The 21,329-nt window shown below is 35.8% G+C and overlaps 1 protein-coding gene across 28 annotated transcripts in view; it reads right to left on the bottom strand.

Annotated features, from left to right (window-relative positions):
- DCAF6 (DDB1 and CUL4 associated factor 6) overlaps positions 1-21,329 on the bottom strand; it is a 146,842-nt gene that overhangs the window by 99,808 nt on the left and 25,705 nt on the right. For 27 of the 28 annotated variants that reach the window (XR_011438959.1, XR_002807822.2, XM_070267643.1 and 24 more), the window contains exon 4: positions 14,834-15,019. Coding sequence is in view for 12 of the 28 variants with exons in the window: in XM_023640498.2 (XP_023496266.1) it covers positions 14,834-15,019 (186 nt within the window). In the remaining 16 variants the exon portion in view is untranslated. Of the gene's footprint in view, positions 1-14,833; positions 15,158-21,329 lie in introns of all 28 variants that reach the window. The other variant, XM_070267640.1, reaches the window with a different exon arrangement.

Raw genomic sequence — 21,329 nt, 5'->3', positions numbered from 1 at the left:
AAACACTGTTGAGTAAAATTAAAGTCCTAAATGAGGGGAGATGAGATATACTGTGTTCATGAATTAGAAGATTTAATATTGTTGTCAGTTCTCCCTAAATTGATGTAAGTATAGAGTCAAATAAATCCCAGCAGGATTTTTGGTAGAAAGTGACAATTTGATTATCAAATTCATGTGGAAATACTGACGACCCAAAATATCTTAAAGAACTTTGAAAAATAACAAAGGACTTATACTACCTGGCTTCAAGAGTCACTAGAAAGCCAGAGTAATCAAGACAGTGTGGTAAAGGTATAACAATAAATCACTGGAAGAAAACAGGTACTGACCAGGAATAGATGAAAACACACATGGTCAAATGATTTATGATAATGGTGCAAAGAAAATTCAGTGGAGAAAGGACAGTGTTGGAAGACTGCAGAGCCATATGCAAATATCAACTTCAAGCAATACCTCATACATTATAAAAAAATTAACACAATGATCATCAATCTAAACATAAAACATAAAATTATAAAACTTCTAAGAAAAAATCTTTGTGACTTTGGGATAAAGAAAAATTTTAGACACATTGATCCATAAGGAAAAAAAGGAATTTGATAAAATAAGCTTCCTCAATATTAAGAGCTTCTTTTTGAAAGGCACTAGTAAGAAAATGAAAAGACAAGCCATCAACTGGGGAAAAAAATTATAAATCACATACCTTAAAAATATCCAGAACATATTTTTAAGGTCCCTCAAAACTCAATAATAAGAAATAAAAATCTCAATAAAACAACAGACAAAAGATTTCCACAGACAATTCACCAAAGAAGATATAAAGGTGGTAAAGTGCACAAAAAAATTACGTTCAGGGGCTGGCCTAGTGGTATAGTGGTTATGTTCGCAAGCTCCCTTGAGTGGCCCAGAGTTTGCAGGTTTGGATCCCAGGCATGGAGCTCGCACCGCTCGTTACGCTACGCTAGTGGTGTCCCACATAAAACAGGGGAAGATTGGCAGAGATGTTAACTCAGTGACAATCTTCCTCAAGCAAAAAGAGGAAGACTAGCAACAGATGTTAGCACAGGGCCAATCTTCCTCACCAAAAATCTATGTTCAACATCATTAGACAATTGGGGAATGAAAGTTAATAACACAACAGATTCCACTATATACCTATTAGAATGTCTAAAATGAGAAAGACTGAACTTAGCAAGAGTTGTAAAGAATACAGAACAACTGAAACTCTCAGGCACTGCTTACAGAAATGTAAAATGATACAACCACTTTGGAAAATAGTTTGGTAGTTTTTTAAAAAGTTAAACTTATACCTCTAATATAACCTAGTCATTCCAGTCCTAGGTGTTTACCCAAGACAAATAAAAGTATATGTCCATACAAAGACATTTACACAAATATTCAAAACAGCTTTATTTATAATAGTTCCTAATTAGAAACAACCCAAATGTCTATCCAAAGATGAAATATAAAGAAACTGTGTTATATCTCTATAACAGAATACAACTCAGCAATAAAAAGAATTATTGATACTCCAAACATGAGTGAATCTCAAACAACTATGCTAAGTGAAAGAAATCAGACCAGATAAAGGATACATATGATTTGACTACATGATCTCATTCATATATAATTCTAGAAAATATAAACAAATGCACAAAACTGAAAGAAGGTCAATGGTTTCCTGTGGATGTGGGGGTGAGTAGGGACAAGAGAGAGAAAATAAAAATGGGAATAAGGATATTTTTGGATATGATGGACTATGTCCATTATCTTGACTATGGAAACAGTTTCAAGGGACAATACATCTGTTAAAACTTATCAAATTGTATGCTTTAAATGTATGCAGTTTATGATACGTCAATTAAACCTCTTAATAAAGAGCTATCTAAATTCAATATTCATACAAGATAGAAAACTCTCAGAAAACTTGGAATAGAAGAGAATTTCCTTAATCTGATGAAAAGCATCTATGAAAGCTACTTTTGCAAATATGAAACCAAATGGTAAAGAGGAAAAACCTTCCCTGTGAGACCAGCAACTAGAAAAAGCAATCTCCTGTTACCATTTCCATTAAACATGACATCTGAGGTACTAGCCTGAGCAATAAAACAAGAAAAAGCAGCAAGAGGGATAAGGGTTCAGAATAAAGAAATGAAACTGTCATAATTCACAGAAGATACGCCTATTGTATATAGAAAATCCGAAACAATCTATAGTTGAATTACTAGAATTAATAAGTGCATAACAAGGTTGCTAGTTTAAAAATATTCTAAAATTGGGGCCAGCATGGTGGCACAGTGATTAAGTTTGCTCCACTGTGACAGCTCAGGGTTCACCAGTTCAGATCTTGGCCATGGACCTATGCACTGCTCAGCAAGCCATGCTGAGATGGCATCCCACATACAAAACAGAGGAAGACTGGCATGGATGTTGGCTCAGCGTTAATCTTCTTCAAGCAAAAAGAGGAAGACTGGCAACATATGTTAGCTCACGCTCAATCTTCCTAACTTAAAAAAAAAAAAGCTAAAATCAACCGTATTTTTTATACCAGCAATAGTTAAAAACCAAAAACTTAAAAAGATAACATTATCAACAGTACCAAAATATCAAATACTTACAAAAAATTTTAAGAAAAGTTGTACATTAACTCTACATATGAAATTACAAAATATTGTGAAATTAAAAATAAATGCAAAGACATATCATGTTCATTGACAGGAATATACAATAATTGTAAGATATCAGTTTGCCCCAAATTTACCTATAAATTCAATATAATTACAATCAAACTCTTGGCAACTTGCTTTTTGTTGGAAATCAATGTGCTGGTTTGAAAAGTTATACTGCAACAAAGGGTCAAGAACAGGCAAAATGTTCTTGAAGTAGGAACAAGACAACATACTCTATTGGATACCAAGATTCATTATAAAGCCACAGCGAGGAAAGGGCTTCAAGATGGTGGTATAGGAAGACCCTGAACTTGCCTCCTCCCACAGACACAATAAACTTACAGCTACATATGGAATAATTTTCCTCTGAAAGGGGCCTGAGAACTAGATGAACAGTGCTTCCACAACAAAAGATAAAGAGAGAGACATCAAGATAGGTAGGACAGGCAGAGACATGGTCTCACCTGGACCCCACTCCAGGCATGGTGACCCACAATCGGGAAGGGATCCCAAAAATACGGACTTGCCCTTGAAGACTGAGGGGACTGTGCCCCACATCAGGCACTCCAACCCTCGGATCCTGCACTGGAGAGATGAGCCCCCAAAATGTCTGGTTTTGAAAATCAACAGGGATTAAGTCCCAGGGAACTACAGAACTGCAGGGAATGGAGAATCCACTCTTAAAGAGCTTGTATGCAAACTCACTTGCCCTGAGATCTAGAGCGAAAGCAACAATTTGAAAAGAACTTAGACCATCAGTGAGGAAGACCCACTTGCCCTGAGACCCAGCGCGAAAGCAACAGTTTGAAAAGTACCTAGACCATAAGTAAGGGAGACCCACTTACTAATCCTAGTGGCTGCTAGAGAGGCAGGAATCTGCAACGACATTCTCTGAGGATGGAAGCGCTGGCAGGCACCATTTTTGCTGCCCTCCCTCTAGCCTGCTAACACCACTGGTCATGCTTCATGCCCTGCCCATCCCCCACAGCAGCTGAGCCACAACCAGGCTGGGAGTGTGGCCCAAGCCCACCCACCCCACAGTGCAGCCACACCCCTGCCACAGTCAGTGAGTGCACACAGCCTACATGAGGGATACCCCTTGAGCTCCTGGCTTTGGAGGCCAGGGGAGATTGTGCTTCTGGGACCCATGGATCATCCACTAGACAAGACCACTCCTTCAAGACTGGGAGAGGCAGCTGTTCTGCCTAATACATATAGAAAAACAAAGAGAGTCAGATAAAATAAGGAGACAAAGGACTACATTCCAAACCAAAGAACAAGAAAAATGTCAGGAAAAAGACCTTAACAAAACAAAGATAAGCAACCTACCTGATAGGGTTCAAAGTAACAGTGATAAAGATGCTCACTGAAGTCAGGAGAAGAATAGATGAACACACTGAGAACTTCAACATGAGATAGAAAATATAAGTAAGTACCAAACAGAAGTTATAACTGAACTGAAAAATACACTAGAGTGTTCAGCAGCAGAATAGACGAAGTAGAAGCACAAATCAGCAAACTGGAAAACAAAGCAATAGACTTCACACAGACAGAGCAGCAAAATGAGAAAAGAATTTTAACAAGTGAGGATAACTTAAGGGATCTCTGAAACAACATCAAGCCTACTAAATTCCAAATTATAGGAATCTCAGAAAGAGAAGTGAGAGAGGAAGGGCCAGAAGAATTACTTGAAGAAATAATGGGTGAAAACTTCCTAATTTGGAAAAGAAAACAGACATCCAGGTCCAGGAAGCCTGGAGAGTTCCAAATAAGAGAAACCCAAAAAGAGCCACACTAAGACACTTCATAATTAAAATGGTAAAAGTTAAGGATAAAGAATCTTAAAAACAGCTAGGGGAAAGCAACTTACTACATACAAGGGAAACCTCACAAGAGTATCAACGGATTTTTCAGCAGAAACTTTACAAGCCAGAAGGGAGTGGCATGATACATTTGAAGTGCTAAAAGGAAAAAGTTTCCAACCACGAATTCTCTACCCAGCAAGGTTATCATTCAGAATTGAAGGAAAGATTCACACTTTCCCAGATAAGCAAACACTAAAAGAGTTCATCACCACTAAACCAGCCTCACAGGAAATGTTAAAGGGACTTCTCTACACTGAAAAGACACTAAGTAATAATAAGAAAACATACAAAAGTAACACTCTCATTGGAAAAGGTAAATGTATAGTAAAAGTAGTGGATTAATCACTTATAAAGTGATCAGAAGACAAAAACAGTAAAATTACAATAATTACTTAAGGAATGTATAAAACAAAAAGATGTAAAATGTGTCATCAAAAATATAAAAAGAGGGTGTGTAAAAATGTAAAGCTTTGGAATGTGTTCAAACTTAAGTTGCTATCAACTTAAAAGAGACAGTTTTATATAGAGAGAGAGGATATTATATGTGAATCTTAACTATAAAGAAAAAATTTACAGTAAATATACAAAAGAAAATGAGAAAGTAACATAAACATAACACTAAAGAAAACTGTCAAACCACAAGGGAAGAGAGCAAGAAAAGAAGAAAGGAACAGAGAACTACAAAAACAGCCAGAAAACAATTTAAAACTGACAGGAAGTATGTACCTCTCAATAATTCCTTTAAATGTAAATGGACTAAATTGGCCAATCAAAAGACAGAGCGGCTGAATAGGTTAAAAAAAAAAAAACAAGACCTATGTATATGTCACCTACAAGAGACTCACTTCAGAAGGAGACACACAGAGTGAATGTGAAAGGATGAAAAAAGATATTCCATTATAAAGCCACAGCAAATTAAAACAGTTTGGTACTTAGAAAAGTATAAATAGACCAATGGAGGGAAATAAAGAGTCCAGAATTAGATCTATGCATATATGAACTTTTAGTTTATGATTAATGGCACACTGAACAACAATGGGGGAAAAACAGTCTTTTCAATAAAAGATGGTAGATAAAATTCATATGGAAGGAGAGTGATGACTGTAAGAGGGCAGAATAGGAACCCTCAACTTATTCCCCCACAGAAACACGGACTTAACAATATACAGTTAAAAAGCCTTTATGAGAATTCCAAAAACAAGTTAAGAACACAGTAACTCAGGAAAGTTCAAAGCCACATACAGCCAAATTATAAGGAATAAGAAAAGCTGTTTCTTTTTAATCACATCAGCACCTCGCCCAAGCCAGCACAACTCAAGGTTGGGAGGAAAAGCCCAACTCATGGCTTCTCCTTTGGGAAGGAAGAGTGGAATGTGTGTCTAACACTCCTTCTTACAGGCAGACGAGAGCTACCAAAGGAACTGGTTTCGTCTCACTTGACTCTGAACATCGATGAAACTGGCACATCTTGAATGCCTGGGAGCTGAAGAGAACAACAGAGCTCAGAAGCTTCCTTGAAGCACCAGACAACCTGCAGTGCCACAGAAGCAGAGGGCGTAAGATCCCTCTAAATGAAAAATTACACACAAGCCCTGAGAAGATACATCCCCATAAAAGGTTTGAGAGACCTCCAAAATTTCTAGCTGGGCTTACTGGTGAAGGTTTTGCCCTCACAAAACCAGTCTATAAAGACTGAAAGAGGTGGATATTTTTTCAAAAGCAAAGATCACAGTTAAAAACACAAGGCACACAAAGAAACAGTGAAACATGGCCCAAACGAACAAAATAAATCTCCACAAACAGACTGTAATGAAATGGAAATACATGAAATACCATAAAAATAATTCAAATTAATCCTCCTAAAGAAGCTCAATGTGCTACAAAAAACACAGACAACTAAACACAATCAGGAAAACAATGCATGAACAAAATGAGAATATCACCAATGAGACAGAAACTGGAAAAAAGAGCCAAACACAAATTTTGGAGCTGAAGACTACAACAACTAAATTTAAAAGTTCATTAGAGGGGATCAACAGCAGGCTTGATCAAGCAGAAAAAAGAATCGGCAAACTCAAAGACAAGTCATTTGAAATTACCAAGTCAGAGGAACACAAAAAAAGAATGAAGAATGTGAAGAAAGCCTAAGGGACTTATGGAACACCAGCAAGCAGACCAATATACTCATGAGAATATGGGAGTCCCCGAAGAAGAGAGAGAGGGGGCAAAGAGCTCATCTGAAAAAACAGTGGCTGAAAACTTCCCAAATCTGAGGAAGAAAATGGAGATCCAAATTCAAGAAGCTCAAAGGACTCCAACTAGGATGAGCCCAAAGAGGCCCACACAGAGACATACTATAAACAAGTGTCAAAAGTCGAAGACAGAAAGAATCTTGAAAGCAGCAAAAGAAATGTGAATCATCATGTACAAAGGAGATCTCATAAGATTATCAATGGATTTCTAAGAAGAAACATTTACGTCAGAAGGGCGTGGGATATTCTATTCAAAGTGCTGAAAGAAAACACTGCAAAACAAGAATTCTACTTCAGCAAAGCTATCCTTTAAAAATGAAGTAGAAATAAAGACCTTCCCAGATAAACAAAAGCTGGGGGAGTTCATCACCACAAGACCTGAATTACAAAAACTTCTAAAGGGCGTCCTTCAAGTGGAAATGAAAGACGGTAAACAGTAACACACAAGCATATGAAAGTATGAAGCTCTCTAGTAAAGGTAAATACATAGACAAATACAGAAATCTGTAATACTGTAATGGGAGTGCATAAATCACTTTTAATTTGCACACAGAATGCAAAAGATGAAAGAATTAAAAATCACTATACCCCTATGTTAATAAATACAAAATATGAAAAGATGTAATTTGTGACACTGATAATATAAAGGGGGGGAAGGATGTAAAGGAGTAAAGTTTTTGTATGTAATTGAAGTGAAGTTGTTATCAGGTTTAGACAGACTGTTAGAACAGTAAGATGTTTTATGTAATCCTCATGGTAACCACAATGAAAAAACCTATGGAAGACACACAAAACAAGAAAGAAATCAAAACATGTCACTACAAAGAAAAAAAATCAATGAAACACAAAGGAAGGCAGCAAGAGAGGAAAAGGGTGACAAAATAATTATAAGATATACAGAAAAAAATTAATGAAATGGCAACAGTAAGAAATTCCCTATCAGTAACTACTCTAAATGCAAATGGTACAGTACTAAGTGAAAAGTTTATAGCAGTAAAGGCCTACATTAAATATAAAAAAGATCTCAAATCAACAACCTAACTTTATACCTCAAAGAACCAAAAAAAGAACCACAAACTAAACCCAAAATTAACAGAGGAAGTAAATCATAAAGATTAGAGCTTAAATAAAGGAATGGAGAATAGAAAAAATGTTAAGGAAACTAAGTTGGTTTTTATAAAAAATCATCAAAATCAACAAACCCTTACCTAGACTAACAAGGAAAAAAGACTCAACAAAAGTCAGAAATTAAAGAACATTACAACCTATGCCACAGCAATAAAAAGAATGTAAAGAACCACTATGAACAATTACACAATGACGAACTGAATAACCTCTAAGAAATGGATAAATTTCTAGAACTATACAATCTACCAAGACTAAATCATGAAGAAATAAAAACTTTGAACAAACCAATAACTAGCAAGGAGATTAGATCAGTAATCAAAAAAATATCCCAAAAAGAAAAGCCCAAAATCAGATGGCTTCACTAGGGCACATTACCTGCATTTAAAGAACTAACATGAATCCTTAAACTCTTCCGAAAAGACTGAAAAAGAGGGAACGCTTCCAAACTCACTCTATGAGGACAGCTTTACCCTGATAGGAAAATCAGACAAGATACTAAAAGAAAATAAAACTAGAGAACCATATCTCTGATGAATACTGATATAAAAATCCTCAAAAAAATACTAAAAGACCCATTTCAACAACACATTAAATGGATTATTCATCATAATCAAGTGAGATTTATTTCTGGAAGGCAAGGATGGTTCAACATACACAAATCTATCAATTACTATACCACATTAACAGAATGAAGGACAAAAACCACATGATCATCTCAACTAATGTAGAAAAAGCATTTGACAAAATTCAACACCCTTTTATGACAAAAACACTCAACAAACTAGGAATGGAAGGAAACTACCTTCAACATAATAAAGGCCATATACGAGATGGTCATAGCTAACATTACATTCAATGGTGAAAAACTGAAAGTTTTCCCTCTAAGATCAGGAGCAAGGCAAGGACAGCCACTCTTGTACTTCTTGAAAGTTCCAGCTAGAGCAAGCAGGCAAGAAAAAAGAAATTAAAAGGCATTGAAATTGGAAGGAAAGAAGTAAAATTATCTCTATTTGTTGATGACATGAACTTACATATAGAAAACTAAAGATTCCACAGAAAAAAAAACCATTAGAACTAATAAACACAGCAAAGTCACAGGTTACAAAATCAAAACACAAAAATCAGTTGTTTTTCTATACAACGAACAATCTGAAAAGGAAATTAATAAAACAACCCCATTTACAACAGCACCAAAAAGAATAAAAATACTCAGGAACAAACTTATTCAAGGAGGCGAAAGACTTGTACACTGAAGACTGCAAAACATCAGTGAAAGAAATGAAAGATGACATAAATCGTGTTTACGTATTGGAAGATTTAATATTGTTAAAATGTCCATACTCTTGCAGGACATTTGGTCCTGTCCAAAACATCCATAAGACATTGGGCCCATGCCAAAAGGTACTTAATATTTGCAGGACCATTTGGTCCTATCCAAAATGTCCATCAGACATTTGGTCCATGCCAAAAGGTCCTTGATATCTGATCATATTTGGTCCTGTTCAAAATGTCCGTGGAAACACTGGGTCCACACCAAAAGGTCCTTGATATTTGGTAAGGACCAAAAACTATTTGGCATGGACCAAACATGCTCATGGACGTTCTGAACAGGACCAAATGTCAAGGACCAAACCTGTGATGGATGTTTTGGACAGGACCAAATATCTGCTAATCATAGAAAAGTTGCCACTGTTGAGTTAAACTCAGTGAGATTTAGAGATTCAAGGTAGGTCTTGTCCAAAATGTTCATGGAAACATTTGTCCACACCAAAAGGTCCATAATATCTGGTCATCCTTGGTCTTGTCAAAACGTCCATGGAGACATTTTGTCCATGTCAAAATGTCCTTGATATTTGGCCCTGTTCAAAACCATTTGGCAGGGACCAAATAAATATGCTCATGGACATTTTGGACAGGACCAAATGTCAAGTACCTTTTGGCATGGACCAAATGTCTTCTGGATGTTGTGGATGGGACCAGTGTCTGCTAATCATCCATACTAACCAAAGCAACCTAGATGTAAGGCAATTTCTATCAAAATCCTAATGGCATTTCTACAAAATCAGGAAAAAAGAGATCTTAAAATTCAAAAGGAATCTCAAAGCACACCAAATAGACAAAACAATCTTAAGAAAGAAAAACAAAGCCAGAGGGCTTACACTTGCTGATTTCAAAGAATGTTACAAAGCTACTATATTTAAAACATTACAGTACTGGCATAAAGACAGACATATAGACCAATGGAACAGAGTAGAGAACCCAGAAACAAACTCTCTCATATACGGTCAAAGGATCTTTGACAAACATGCTAAGACTCCACAACAACAGAAGAATAATTTCTTCAACAAATACTGTTTCTGGGAAAACAGAATATCCACATGCAAAAGAATGATGTTGGACTCTTACCTTACCCCATATACAAAAATTGACTCAAATGGATTAAAGACCTAAATGTAAGACCTGAAATTACAAAACTCCTAGGAAGAAACACAGGGGAAAGCTTTGTAACAAATTATTTGGCAATAATTTCTTGAATATGACACCAAAAACACAGGTGACAAAAGCAAAAATAGACAAACATGACTGTATCAAACTTAAAAACTTCTGCGCAGCAAAGGAAGCAACCAAGAGAGTGAAAAGGTAACCTATGGAAAGGGAGAAAATACAAACCATATATCTGATAAAGAGTTAACATCCAAAATATATAAAGAACCCCTTCAAATCAACAACAAAAAAGCAATACAATTTAAAAATAGGCAAAGAACTTGAACAGACATTTCTCCAAAGATACACAAATGACCAATAAGCACAGAAAGAGATACTCAACATCACTAATCATTAAGCAAATGCAAATCAAAACCACAATGAGATACCTCCTCACACCTACTGCAACGGCCACTAGCGGGGGCGAAAAAAAACAACAGAAAAAAAGAAGTACTGGCAAAAATGTGAAGAAATCTGAATGTAAAATCATACAGCCACTATGGAAAACAGCATGGAGAGTCCTCAAAAAATTAAAAATAGAATTATCATGTGATCCAGCAATCCCACTTCCAGGTATATATATCCAAAAGAACTGAAAACAGAATCTGGAAGAGATATTTGCACCCCCATGTTCATTGCAACATTATTCACGATAGCCAAGAGGTAGAAGGATCCCAAATGTCCACTGATGAGTAAATGGATAAAGAAAATATGGTACATACAGACAACAGAATAGTAGTAAACCTTAAAAAAGAAGGAAATCCTGTCATATGCTACAACATGGATGAACCCTGAGGACATTATGCTAACTAAAATAAGCCAGGAAAAAAAGGACAAATAATGCACGATTCTACTTATATGAGGTATTTAAAATAATCAAACTCTTAGAAACAGAAAGTAGAATGGTCGTTGCCAGGGGCTGGGGAAAGGGGGAATAAGAGAGTTGTTCAATGAACATAGAGTTTCAGTCTTGGAAAAAAATTCTATTCCAATTACAGTGCATATGCATTCATCAAAAAACATCTTTGGTAAATGGGTATACACTATTAAAATGTCCTTATATAGGATGTCTCTTTTGCCTGTATGCTGTTTGGGACTCTGAATTAAGTTCCCAAGAAAAAACTTCAGTTAATACAAAAGAAAATCATACTAAAAAACCAAAGTTGACTCCTACTTCATATTATCACAAAAATCAAATCCAGGTGAATTATAAGATCTAAACGGAAAATATAAAACAAATTTTATAAAAGAGAAAATAGGAAAATGCTCTCACAATCTTGAGAAAGGAAAAGATTTTTTGACCAGGATGCAGAAAGCACTAAAAATTAAAGAAAAGACCAATATATCAGACAACATTAAGAACTTTTGTTCATCAAAAGACACTATTAACAGAACTAGAAGGACCCACAACGAAGAATATACAACTATGTACTGGGGGGCTTTGGGGAGAAAAAGGTAAAAATAAAATCTTTAAGAAAAAACAAAAACCAGACACTATTAGGAGAGTGAAAATATAACCACAGAGTAGGAAAATATATCTTATAAATTATGCAGAAGATCTTATGCAGAAGATATAAGAAACTCCTATAAATCAATAATAACAATGAAATAAGATGGACAACCCAATAGAAAAATCAGAAAAGAAATTTAATAGGCACTTCACAAAAAAGTATATCCAATAAACATATGAAGAGATGCTCAACCTCAGCAGCATCAACAGCTAAAGGCATTTGAAATCATAATAAGATGACACTATAAAACCTGCCAAAATCAAAGATTAACAATACCAATTGTTGGCAAAGATAAGGAGCAATAGCAACTCTTATATGCTACTGGTGGGAATGTAAATTCTTACAATCACTTCAGGAAACTATCTGGCACTATCTCTAAAATAAACAAATACGTATCCTACGACCAAACAATTTTACCTCTAAGAATATACCCCACGAAGTGAATGCACTTATCTACACAAAGACATGGAAAGGAATGCTCTCCAAACTGGAAATCAAATTGCAAATTTTCACCCACAGTAAAACACATCAATCAATTGTATTATATTCATACAATAGAATACTACACAGCAATGAAAATGAACAAATTATAGTTGCATCCAACATGGATGAATTTTACAAATATACAAGTAAGATTCTGTTCAGCAAAAGAAGTTAAATACAAACAATAACAATCAACAAATGAACAAAAGACCATACAGTATGACTCCATTTATATAAAGTTCAAAAACAGAGAAACTAGGGTATCAAAAACAGAGAAACTCAGGATGTTAGAAGTCAGGATGAGGTAGCTTCTGGAATACCTAATGCTTTATATTCTTCACCATGTAGGTGGTCATTACATGAATAGCTTCACTTTGTGATAATTTACTGAGCTAAATACTTAGCATTTACGTATTTTTCCTATGTGTTTTGTACTTGAATTAAAAAAAAAAGTTTAACGGTGGACGGAATAAGAAGGTCTAACATACATCTAATCAGAATTCCAGAAGGAAAAAATGGAGAGAATAATAAAGAATAACCAAAGACCTACTGACAGCAAATTTCCCACATTTTTCGAGATGCCAATTTCTCAGACCAAGAACATAAAAAAATTCCAAGTATGAAAAACAAAAAGGAAACCCAAATCTAGATACTATGTTGTAACATTAATGAAAAAAATTTAAAAGAAAAAAGAAAAATAGAATTAAAAGCAGTCAAGGAAAAGAGACATTTTAACTATAAAGGAACCTGAATTAGACTTCAGGGTGACTTCTCAACTTCAGCAATGGAAGTCAGAATACAGTGGAACAGCACCCGAAAGAATAATTACCAAATTAGACATCTATATCCAGCAAAACTACCTTTGAAGAACTGCTTTAAAAAAAGACATTTTCTGGAAAAGCATAAAAAGGGAAGAAAATGATGAAGGGAAGAAAAAGAAAATAAGAAACTAGGGGCCGGCTCCGTGGCTCAGTGGTTAAGTTTGTGCGCTCCACTGCGGCGGCCCAGGGCTCGGATCCTGGGGCGGACATGGCACTGCTCATCAGGCCACGTTGAGGCGGTGTCCCACATCCCACAACTAGAAGGACCGGCAACTAAGATATACAACTGTGTACAGGGGGGGTTTGGGGAGATAAAGCCGAAAAAAAAAAAAAAAAAAGATTGGCAACAGTTGTTAGCCCAGGTGCCAGTCTATTAAAAAAAAAAAAAGAAAAGAAGAAACTAAAATAGTTTTCTATCAACAAACCCTCACTAAAGGAAATGGTAAAGGATGTACTTTAGGTACAAAATGACCCTGCATGGAAATCGTGTGGGAGAAGAGCCAGAGGTATTGGTAAATACATAGGCAAATCTAAGCACTCACTAATGAAACGATAGTATTTAGTTCATGAGGGAGAAATATGATATAACTAAAGTCTCAACAATATAAAATTGGACAAGGGATGAAGAGATTAGAATGTTCTAAGGTGCTTTATTCAGAAGACACAAACATACTTATTGACTTTACACTTTGTTAACTATTCTTGTAAAACATGTATGCCTATCTTCCAATCAAGTAGCAGAAACAAAATGGACAAAACGCTCAAGCAATTCAAAATGAAGGCAAAAAGAGAAAGAAGGAATTAACATAGGAAACTTTTTTTTAAAAAATAGAAACATATAACAAAATATATAAATAAATCCAAATATATCAATACTCACAATAAATATAATTTGACTGAAATCTCCAGTTAAAGGCCAAAATCATGAGAATATATAATACTCTTTTTATATAAATACACACCAAAACAGGAAGATACAGAACTGAAATTCAAATGATGGAAAAAGATATACCAGGTTGACACAAATAATGGGAAATCAACAAATGACTTGATACAGAGAAATGACATGAAAATATTTTAAAAGAGCGTTCAGAAGAGTGCGCAATTTTTCTGAACCAAATAGAGCAGTGTGATTGAGCCAAATTCATTTCACTTCATTCAATTCAGTTCAGGGATTGAGCTTATTAATATCCTTTAGGAACCTGATTCTACTGTCTAGGGTACTAGTGCCCCTCCTGGCTTGTGAAATTTGATAAGCATGCCAGCAATGACCCTATGCAAGACAGTGGGAAAGCATTTAAGAGGCTATACAGCACAGAAACAGAAGCATCTTTAAACGCTCACAACTGTTTCCTTAGGGTATTCAAACAACTACAAATCCTATTACTATTACTTACATCTTATTTCCTAATTTTATTAACAAGTTTATCAAGATACATTTTCTCAAATATTTTACTGAAATCTACATATTCTGTCAATAATTTCTTTGACTACATATGCATAAATGTGTACATAAACACAAATCTACACATGTATAAATACATCTACGCATACAGACACACTTAAACAAAACCATACACACATATATATATCACATATATAATTATAATAATACTGTACCTCATAGGTAGTTCCATAATGGCACGTAAATTGGCATTGTCTGTTGGTTTCTGCATCTTGCTCAACATTGGTATAAAATATTACTCCATCTCCAGAGCAGGATACAATCTGCTTATCATTTGTGCATGGTAAGAACTTTGCACTAAATATATTTGCTCGGTGCCCTGAACGAATTGTTGTCAAAACCTAAAACACAGAGAAAAAGTAGTTCTTGGTAATTTATCATTTCTAAGAAAGAAATATTCATATTTAACATGATTATAGACAGGAATAAATTCTCATTAACATTCTCATCTCAGTGAAAAATTATCATTCGATTCCAAACTATTATAGAAAAAAATGAAATCAGATTATTTTCTTTTTTTCCCTTCTGAGATGTTATGATTGAGCATCATCAACAGGAATCGTGCCGTGAAAATCAAATATGCATATTTCCACCTATTTGGTGTATCTCACTCATTCATAAGATCTCAGTAAATAAGAAAGGACTATCCTGATTGACTTTTGAAGGTGTTTACTAGATGATTAAGTTATTTCATTTCAAGGTGAAGAAATAAAAATAACGTGCACTTTTTTTTTCTGCTTTTATCTCCCCCAAATCTCCCCTGGTACATAGTTGTATATCTTAGTTGTGGGTCCTTCTAGTTGTGGCATGTGGGACACCGCCTCATTGTGACCTGACAGGCGGTGCCATGTCCCTGCCTAGGATCCAAACTGGTGAAACCCTGGGCCGCCGCAGCAGAGTGCAAGAACTTAACCACTCGGCCATGGGGCCGGCCCCTAAGTGAACTTAAATGAATCATAATATCAAAGTAAAGAAATAGTTCAGATGAGGATACAGCAGAAGTGTCAATATCCAATTTAATTATACTTAAAGGTCAGAATTTCTGTGACAGAAATAAAGTTAAAAATAAATATTTTAATATTTGCAACATACACTGCAAATAAAGGACCAATTCCTCCAATAGTGCTTAAAAATTGAGAGGAGGCGGCTGGCTCCATGGCCTAGTGGTTAAGTTCAGCATGCTCTGCTTCAGCAGATTGGGTTCAGTTCCCGGGCGAGGACCTATACCACTTGTCAGTGGCCATGGTGTGGCAGCAACTCACACACAAATAGAGGAGAACTGGCCCCGGGTGTTAGCTCAGGGAGAACCTTCCTCAGGCAAAAAGAGGAAGATTGGCAACAGATGGTAGCTCAGGTGAATGTTCCTCAGCAAAAAAATCTGAGAGGAAAACAAATTGATAAAACTTGAGTGTTTTGTTTTATGTTTTTTTTTGGTAGGGAAGATTGGCCCTAAGCTTACATCTGTTGCCAATCTTCCTCCTTTTGCTTGAGGAAGATTGTCACTGAGCTACCATCTGTGGCAATATTCCACATTTTGTATGTGGGATGCTGCCACAGCACAGCTTGATGAGTGGTGCATAGGTCCACACCCGGAATCCAAACCCACAAATCCCGGGCCACCAAAGTGGAGCATGTGAACTTAACCACTATGCCACTGGGTTGGTCCCCTAATTTTTTTTTAATTGGGCAAAAGATCCAGATAGATAGTCCACAGACAGACATACAAATGGCCCTAAAAATGTGAGAAAACATCCAATTTTATTCAAAAGGGAAATGCAAATTGAAACTACACTGAAGTACTAATTCTGACTTATCAGATTGGTAAAAATTCAAAAGTTTGACAACACACTATATAAGCAAGCCTATCGGGAAACAGGCTCTTAAACATTTCTGGTAGGAATACTCAATGGTACAAGACCTATGGAGAAGAATTTAGCAATACTTCACAAAAGCACATATGCATTTACTCTTTGATCAGACAAGTCTATTTCTAGGAATTTACCTGAAGATATACCTCCAACACTGTAAAAAGAACACACATTTACTGAGTTATTATTTATAATAGCAAAAGACAGGAGACGTTGAATAAATTATGGTACATCCCCACAATGTCTGTACAATGGGAATTTAATGCAATAGGGTTATCTGGAGGGCTTTAAAAAAAGTGCTAAAAAAAAATAGGACTATGTCAGGGCCGGCCCCGTGGCCGAATGCTTCAGTTTGCGTGCTCCGCTTCGGTGGCCCAGCATTTCACCAGTTTGGATCCTGGGCGCAGACCTAGCACCGCTCATCCGGCCATGCTGAGGTGGGGTCCCACACAGCACAACCAAAAGGACTCACAACTACAATATACAACTATATTCCGGGGGGCTTTGGGGAGAAGAAGGAAAAAAGAAAAGATTGGCAACAGGTATTAGCTCAGGGCCAATCTTTAAAAAAAAAAAAAAAGAAAAAAGAAAGTATGATAGATGGATTTAACTTAAAAAAAAAAAAGGATTATGTCAAAACACAAAGTGGAATTGAAATGTCCCACTTAAACTGGGGCAATTTGAGCATCAAAAAGAGTATCAGTGATAGATTATAATACATTAAACAAAAATTAAAATCTATAATCCCATAGTAATTTTTTCAGAAAGATGGCAGAAACAAAGGAAATGCTCTTATTTACAGAATAACGTCAATTTATAAATGTGGAAGGAATGAGAGAATTAAAAATCACTATTTTTTAACTACAGTATAACAACTGACTCAGGCAAGAATCAATTAATACTAAAACCACTGTATGAAAGATTGTTACTAAACAGAATATTCACACAGTCTCAACACACCACCTCACAGTTAGCTTATTAACAAACGGTCAATGTACCTACACAACGGAGAGATCAAACTTACCACCAATAAGGGGACTAACTAATATCATGTCCTACAACATCACCTGTGGAGAATTCTTAGCAAAAACATTTAATCTACTCATGCAGAAACAATCAGGCAAGTCCAAACTACTGAGAGACATTCTATAAAACAACTGTCTGGATATGTCAGTACAACAATGAAACAACTAATATATTAATGTCATGAAAGACCAAGAAGTTGGACTAATTGTTCTAAAGGAGACTAAGGAAATATAAAAACTAAATGAAATGTGTGATGTTGGCTTGGAGCCTCAATTGAAAGGGGCATAACAGGAATAAAGAATATTATTGAAACAAGTGGGGAAATTAGAATATGGACTATATATGTATATATGTGCATGTATTTTGTATGTATATATGTAATACACAAAATCATATGGACATGATAATGGCATCCAGTCAATTCTCACAGCAATTGTGTTCAGTGAAGTCACCACAAACACTGAATTAGCAAGTACTGAATCATTGCTTCTAGGGAAATACAGGGTTAGGTTCCTGTGAGCCTGTGGTCACAACATTTTCATCAGCCAATCAATACATAACCTTGTTTTCTGTGTTTATGTTTAAAGACATCTTATTTAATATACACTGTTCATTCACTGACGTTGAACTCATGGCCAACAGCACTATACCTCAGGCCTAAGTGAAACTTATCTCAGACATTGTCTTCCTAAGGCACATCACAGCCTTCTTGTACACAGAAACAGTATTTCACCACAACGACGGGGAGCCATTTTAAACAGCAAAATCACCAACAAAAATCACAAAGATGCAAAAAACGTGACACTAAATATATCACAAAAAGGATATAGTATGTTTACAGTATGAGAGCTGAAACAAGAAGGCAGGATGTCCCCTTGTTTGATTTCAGCTGGGAACCTGGGTGTCGATGTGGGGTGGGCAACTCAAAGTTTTTGCCACTCTGCACATGTGCATGCCCATGAATGACGACGAAAGCACTGAAGTACTGATTTGGGGGTTACATATAAATTTTAGTGAGGAGGTAAATTTGCAAATATGTAATCTGCAAGAATGAGAACCAACTGTATAGTCAGTATTACATATCTTGAGCGTGATAACTGCATTATAGTTATGTAGGATAATGTTCTTGTTCTTAGAAGATATGTGCCGAAGTATTTATGAATGAAGTGCACGATGCCTCCAACTTACTCTCAAAACGCTTTTCTTAAAAAAAAATCTATTAGTGGATGTTCATTGTATTATTTTTTCAAATTTTAAAGCAAAGTTTAAATTTGAAAACAAAATTAGGAAATTATATTTCAACTTTATTTTGGGTTTAAGTACTTACTGTTTAACACTAACTGCCAAATTCATAGCTGAGAGTACTACACCAAATCAGAAAATAAATCTGGCATAAACATTAGCAACTATTTACCCTGACCACTTTAAGTACGTTAAGCTACCTCATTTTATTTAAAACCTGCGTTACAGGGTTATGGCCAAAATAAGGATTTGCTGAAGACCACTCTAAGTCTTATTAATGCACAGATAATCAGGGACAAATAAAAAACGGGGAGGGTCTTTGCACCTATATCAACCGAAGTCAATGGAGAATAAAATTTGTCTTTGTTTTAAAATAAAATAAAAATAAAAATTGTTAAAAATATAAATTGTTAAACGTTTTAAAATCTTTCATTCCTCTCTCCAAGTGTAAGACATTAAGATCTGGCAAATTAAGGTACAAGAAATAACACTGAAAAGAATTAATGTAAAACCTTTAAACAAGATAGATATCATGGCCTTGAACTGTCAGATATTTTAGCATGGGTTATCAAGGAAGTCACTACACAGAGCATGTTGATTAGTTTCTTAGTCGGATAGGCCTTTGGCTTTGAGTCAGTCACATTTAGCAGACGTTATTCTTAATAATCTGTGATTTTTATCTCCATTTAACAGGTTTATGCATAGCTTCAAAAACAAAAGCAGGAACCTATCATATACCACTAATAAATCTGAAAAAGATTTATTAAACCAAGATTTAGCGAATAAAAAATTAAAGTCTTTTCCTCTTGAATGAATCTCTTGACTTAAGATGTCCCTTTCCAAACTCACTCCCATCAGTGTTCTCCACCTCAATGGCACCTATATCCACCCACACAGTTGATCAAGCCAAAAACTAAGAAATCATCCTTCATTTCTCTTTCCCTCATCCATTATATAAAAACCCACCAGTAAATCCATGCCCAGAATACATTCCAAATTACTTCTCACCTTCTTCAATGCCACTACCTTTGTCTAAACTTTCATCCTTTCTCACCTGGATTATTTCAATGGCCTACTTCTGATGTTACTGAAACTCTCCTCTCCAAAGAGTAGCCTGAGCTATCTTTTAGCAATGCAAATTGCATCACTTGCATGGTTAAAACATTCCATGACTGTATATTTTGATTACAGTAAAATAACTCCTTATTATAGCCTACCTGACCCCCTGCCCACTATGTTAACTCCATTTTGTACCACTCTCTCCCAAATTTATTAATAGATTATTGTTGGAAGAACAAATACTGATGTGTATACAGTTAGTAATGTCAACAAAGGCTGGAGTTTGTTTTTAATTGTTGAAAATGAATCTATATAACCAACACAGGAATGCATGCTACTAGAGGTAAAACAGCAATAAGGTTGTTAAAAAAAATCATGTGCACTTGCAAACAGTCACAATGTTTAATAGCTGGATTTATTTTCTTATTTGTGCTTTCCCTGGATCACTATATTATAATACTTATTCAGAAAACATCTAAGAATAATGCCCTAGAGAGTTAGAAGTTGGCAGAGTAACTCAATCTGAAATGAAAACGATACTGATAACTGCAATGAGTAATAAATGGGAAAGTGAACTAGTTGTAACGTCTACCACTTTGCTGATCATCAGGTTACTCTGGGTAATCTAGCTGGCTAAACAGGTTTCTCTTTCCTCCTTCATCATGTCATAATACAACACTTCCAAAACTCTGAGTTTGGTCCAAGAGTATCTAGATAGAAGACACTGGTTTTTCAATCTCTTGGTAAAAATCATCCCCCTCTAAACCTGACCTTTAGACAGTATAAGGCACTGAATACAGAAATTTCTTGCCTTTCTTTTACTAATACTTATTGGGCGCCTACTTCATGCCAGGTAATATACAAAGCGTTGAGGAAACAAAAAGGCAAAAGCAAGTGTCACAGTCCCAAAGAAGTTACAGTCTAATGATAAGCAACATGCAAATAAACATAATTCAATCTAATAATCGAGTTATCCACAAAGTGCAATGAGAATATAGAGCAAGGAGTGCCTGCATTTGCCTAGGGAAGCTAGAGATACACCACAGTAAGAGCTGAGACTTAAAGCATGAATTTAAATTTGCCAGGGAGTTGGGAGATGCATGGGAAAGCGGGAGATGCATGGGAAAGCAGAACATCCCACAAAGAGAAAAGAGTACAAACAAAAGCAGACAGTAAAGAAAAACATTTGTGTTCTGAAACTATAAGTAACTGGCTGAGGCCAAATCAAGAAAAATTTTGCATACACTATAGACTCAGGATTTCTTTTACAGGAGATGCCTCAAGGGTAGCTGAGAGCAAAGTTGCTTCTGTTTCATCTATACACTGAGGAGGTGGCCCTTTGGGGGGGGGGGGAGGGGTCCCAGCATATTGTGCAAAGTCTCTTATTGGAATCCACACCTGATTTGGTCCTGAGATTTGTTTCTGCCTACCTTGACCTTCAAAGCCATCAAAACTA

This window comes from Equus caballus, chromosome 5, assembly GCF_041296265.1.
Source record: "Equus caballus isolate H_3958 breed thoroughbred chromosome 5, TB-T2T, whole genome shotgun sequence".
In the NCBI taxonomy this organism is placed as follows: domain Eukaryota; kingdom Metazoa; phylum Chordata; class Mammalia; order Perissodactyla; family Equidae; genus Equus; species Equus caballus.
Note: the sequence above shows the minus strand (reverse complement) of the source record. Positions and strands in the feature narration are given on the sequence as shown.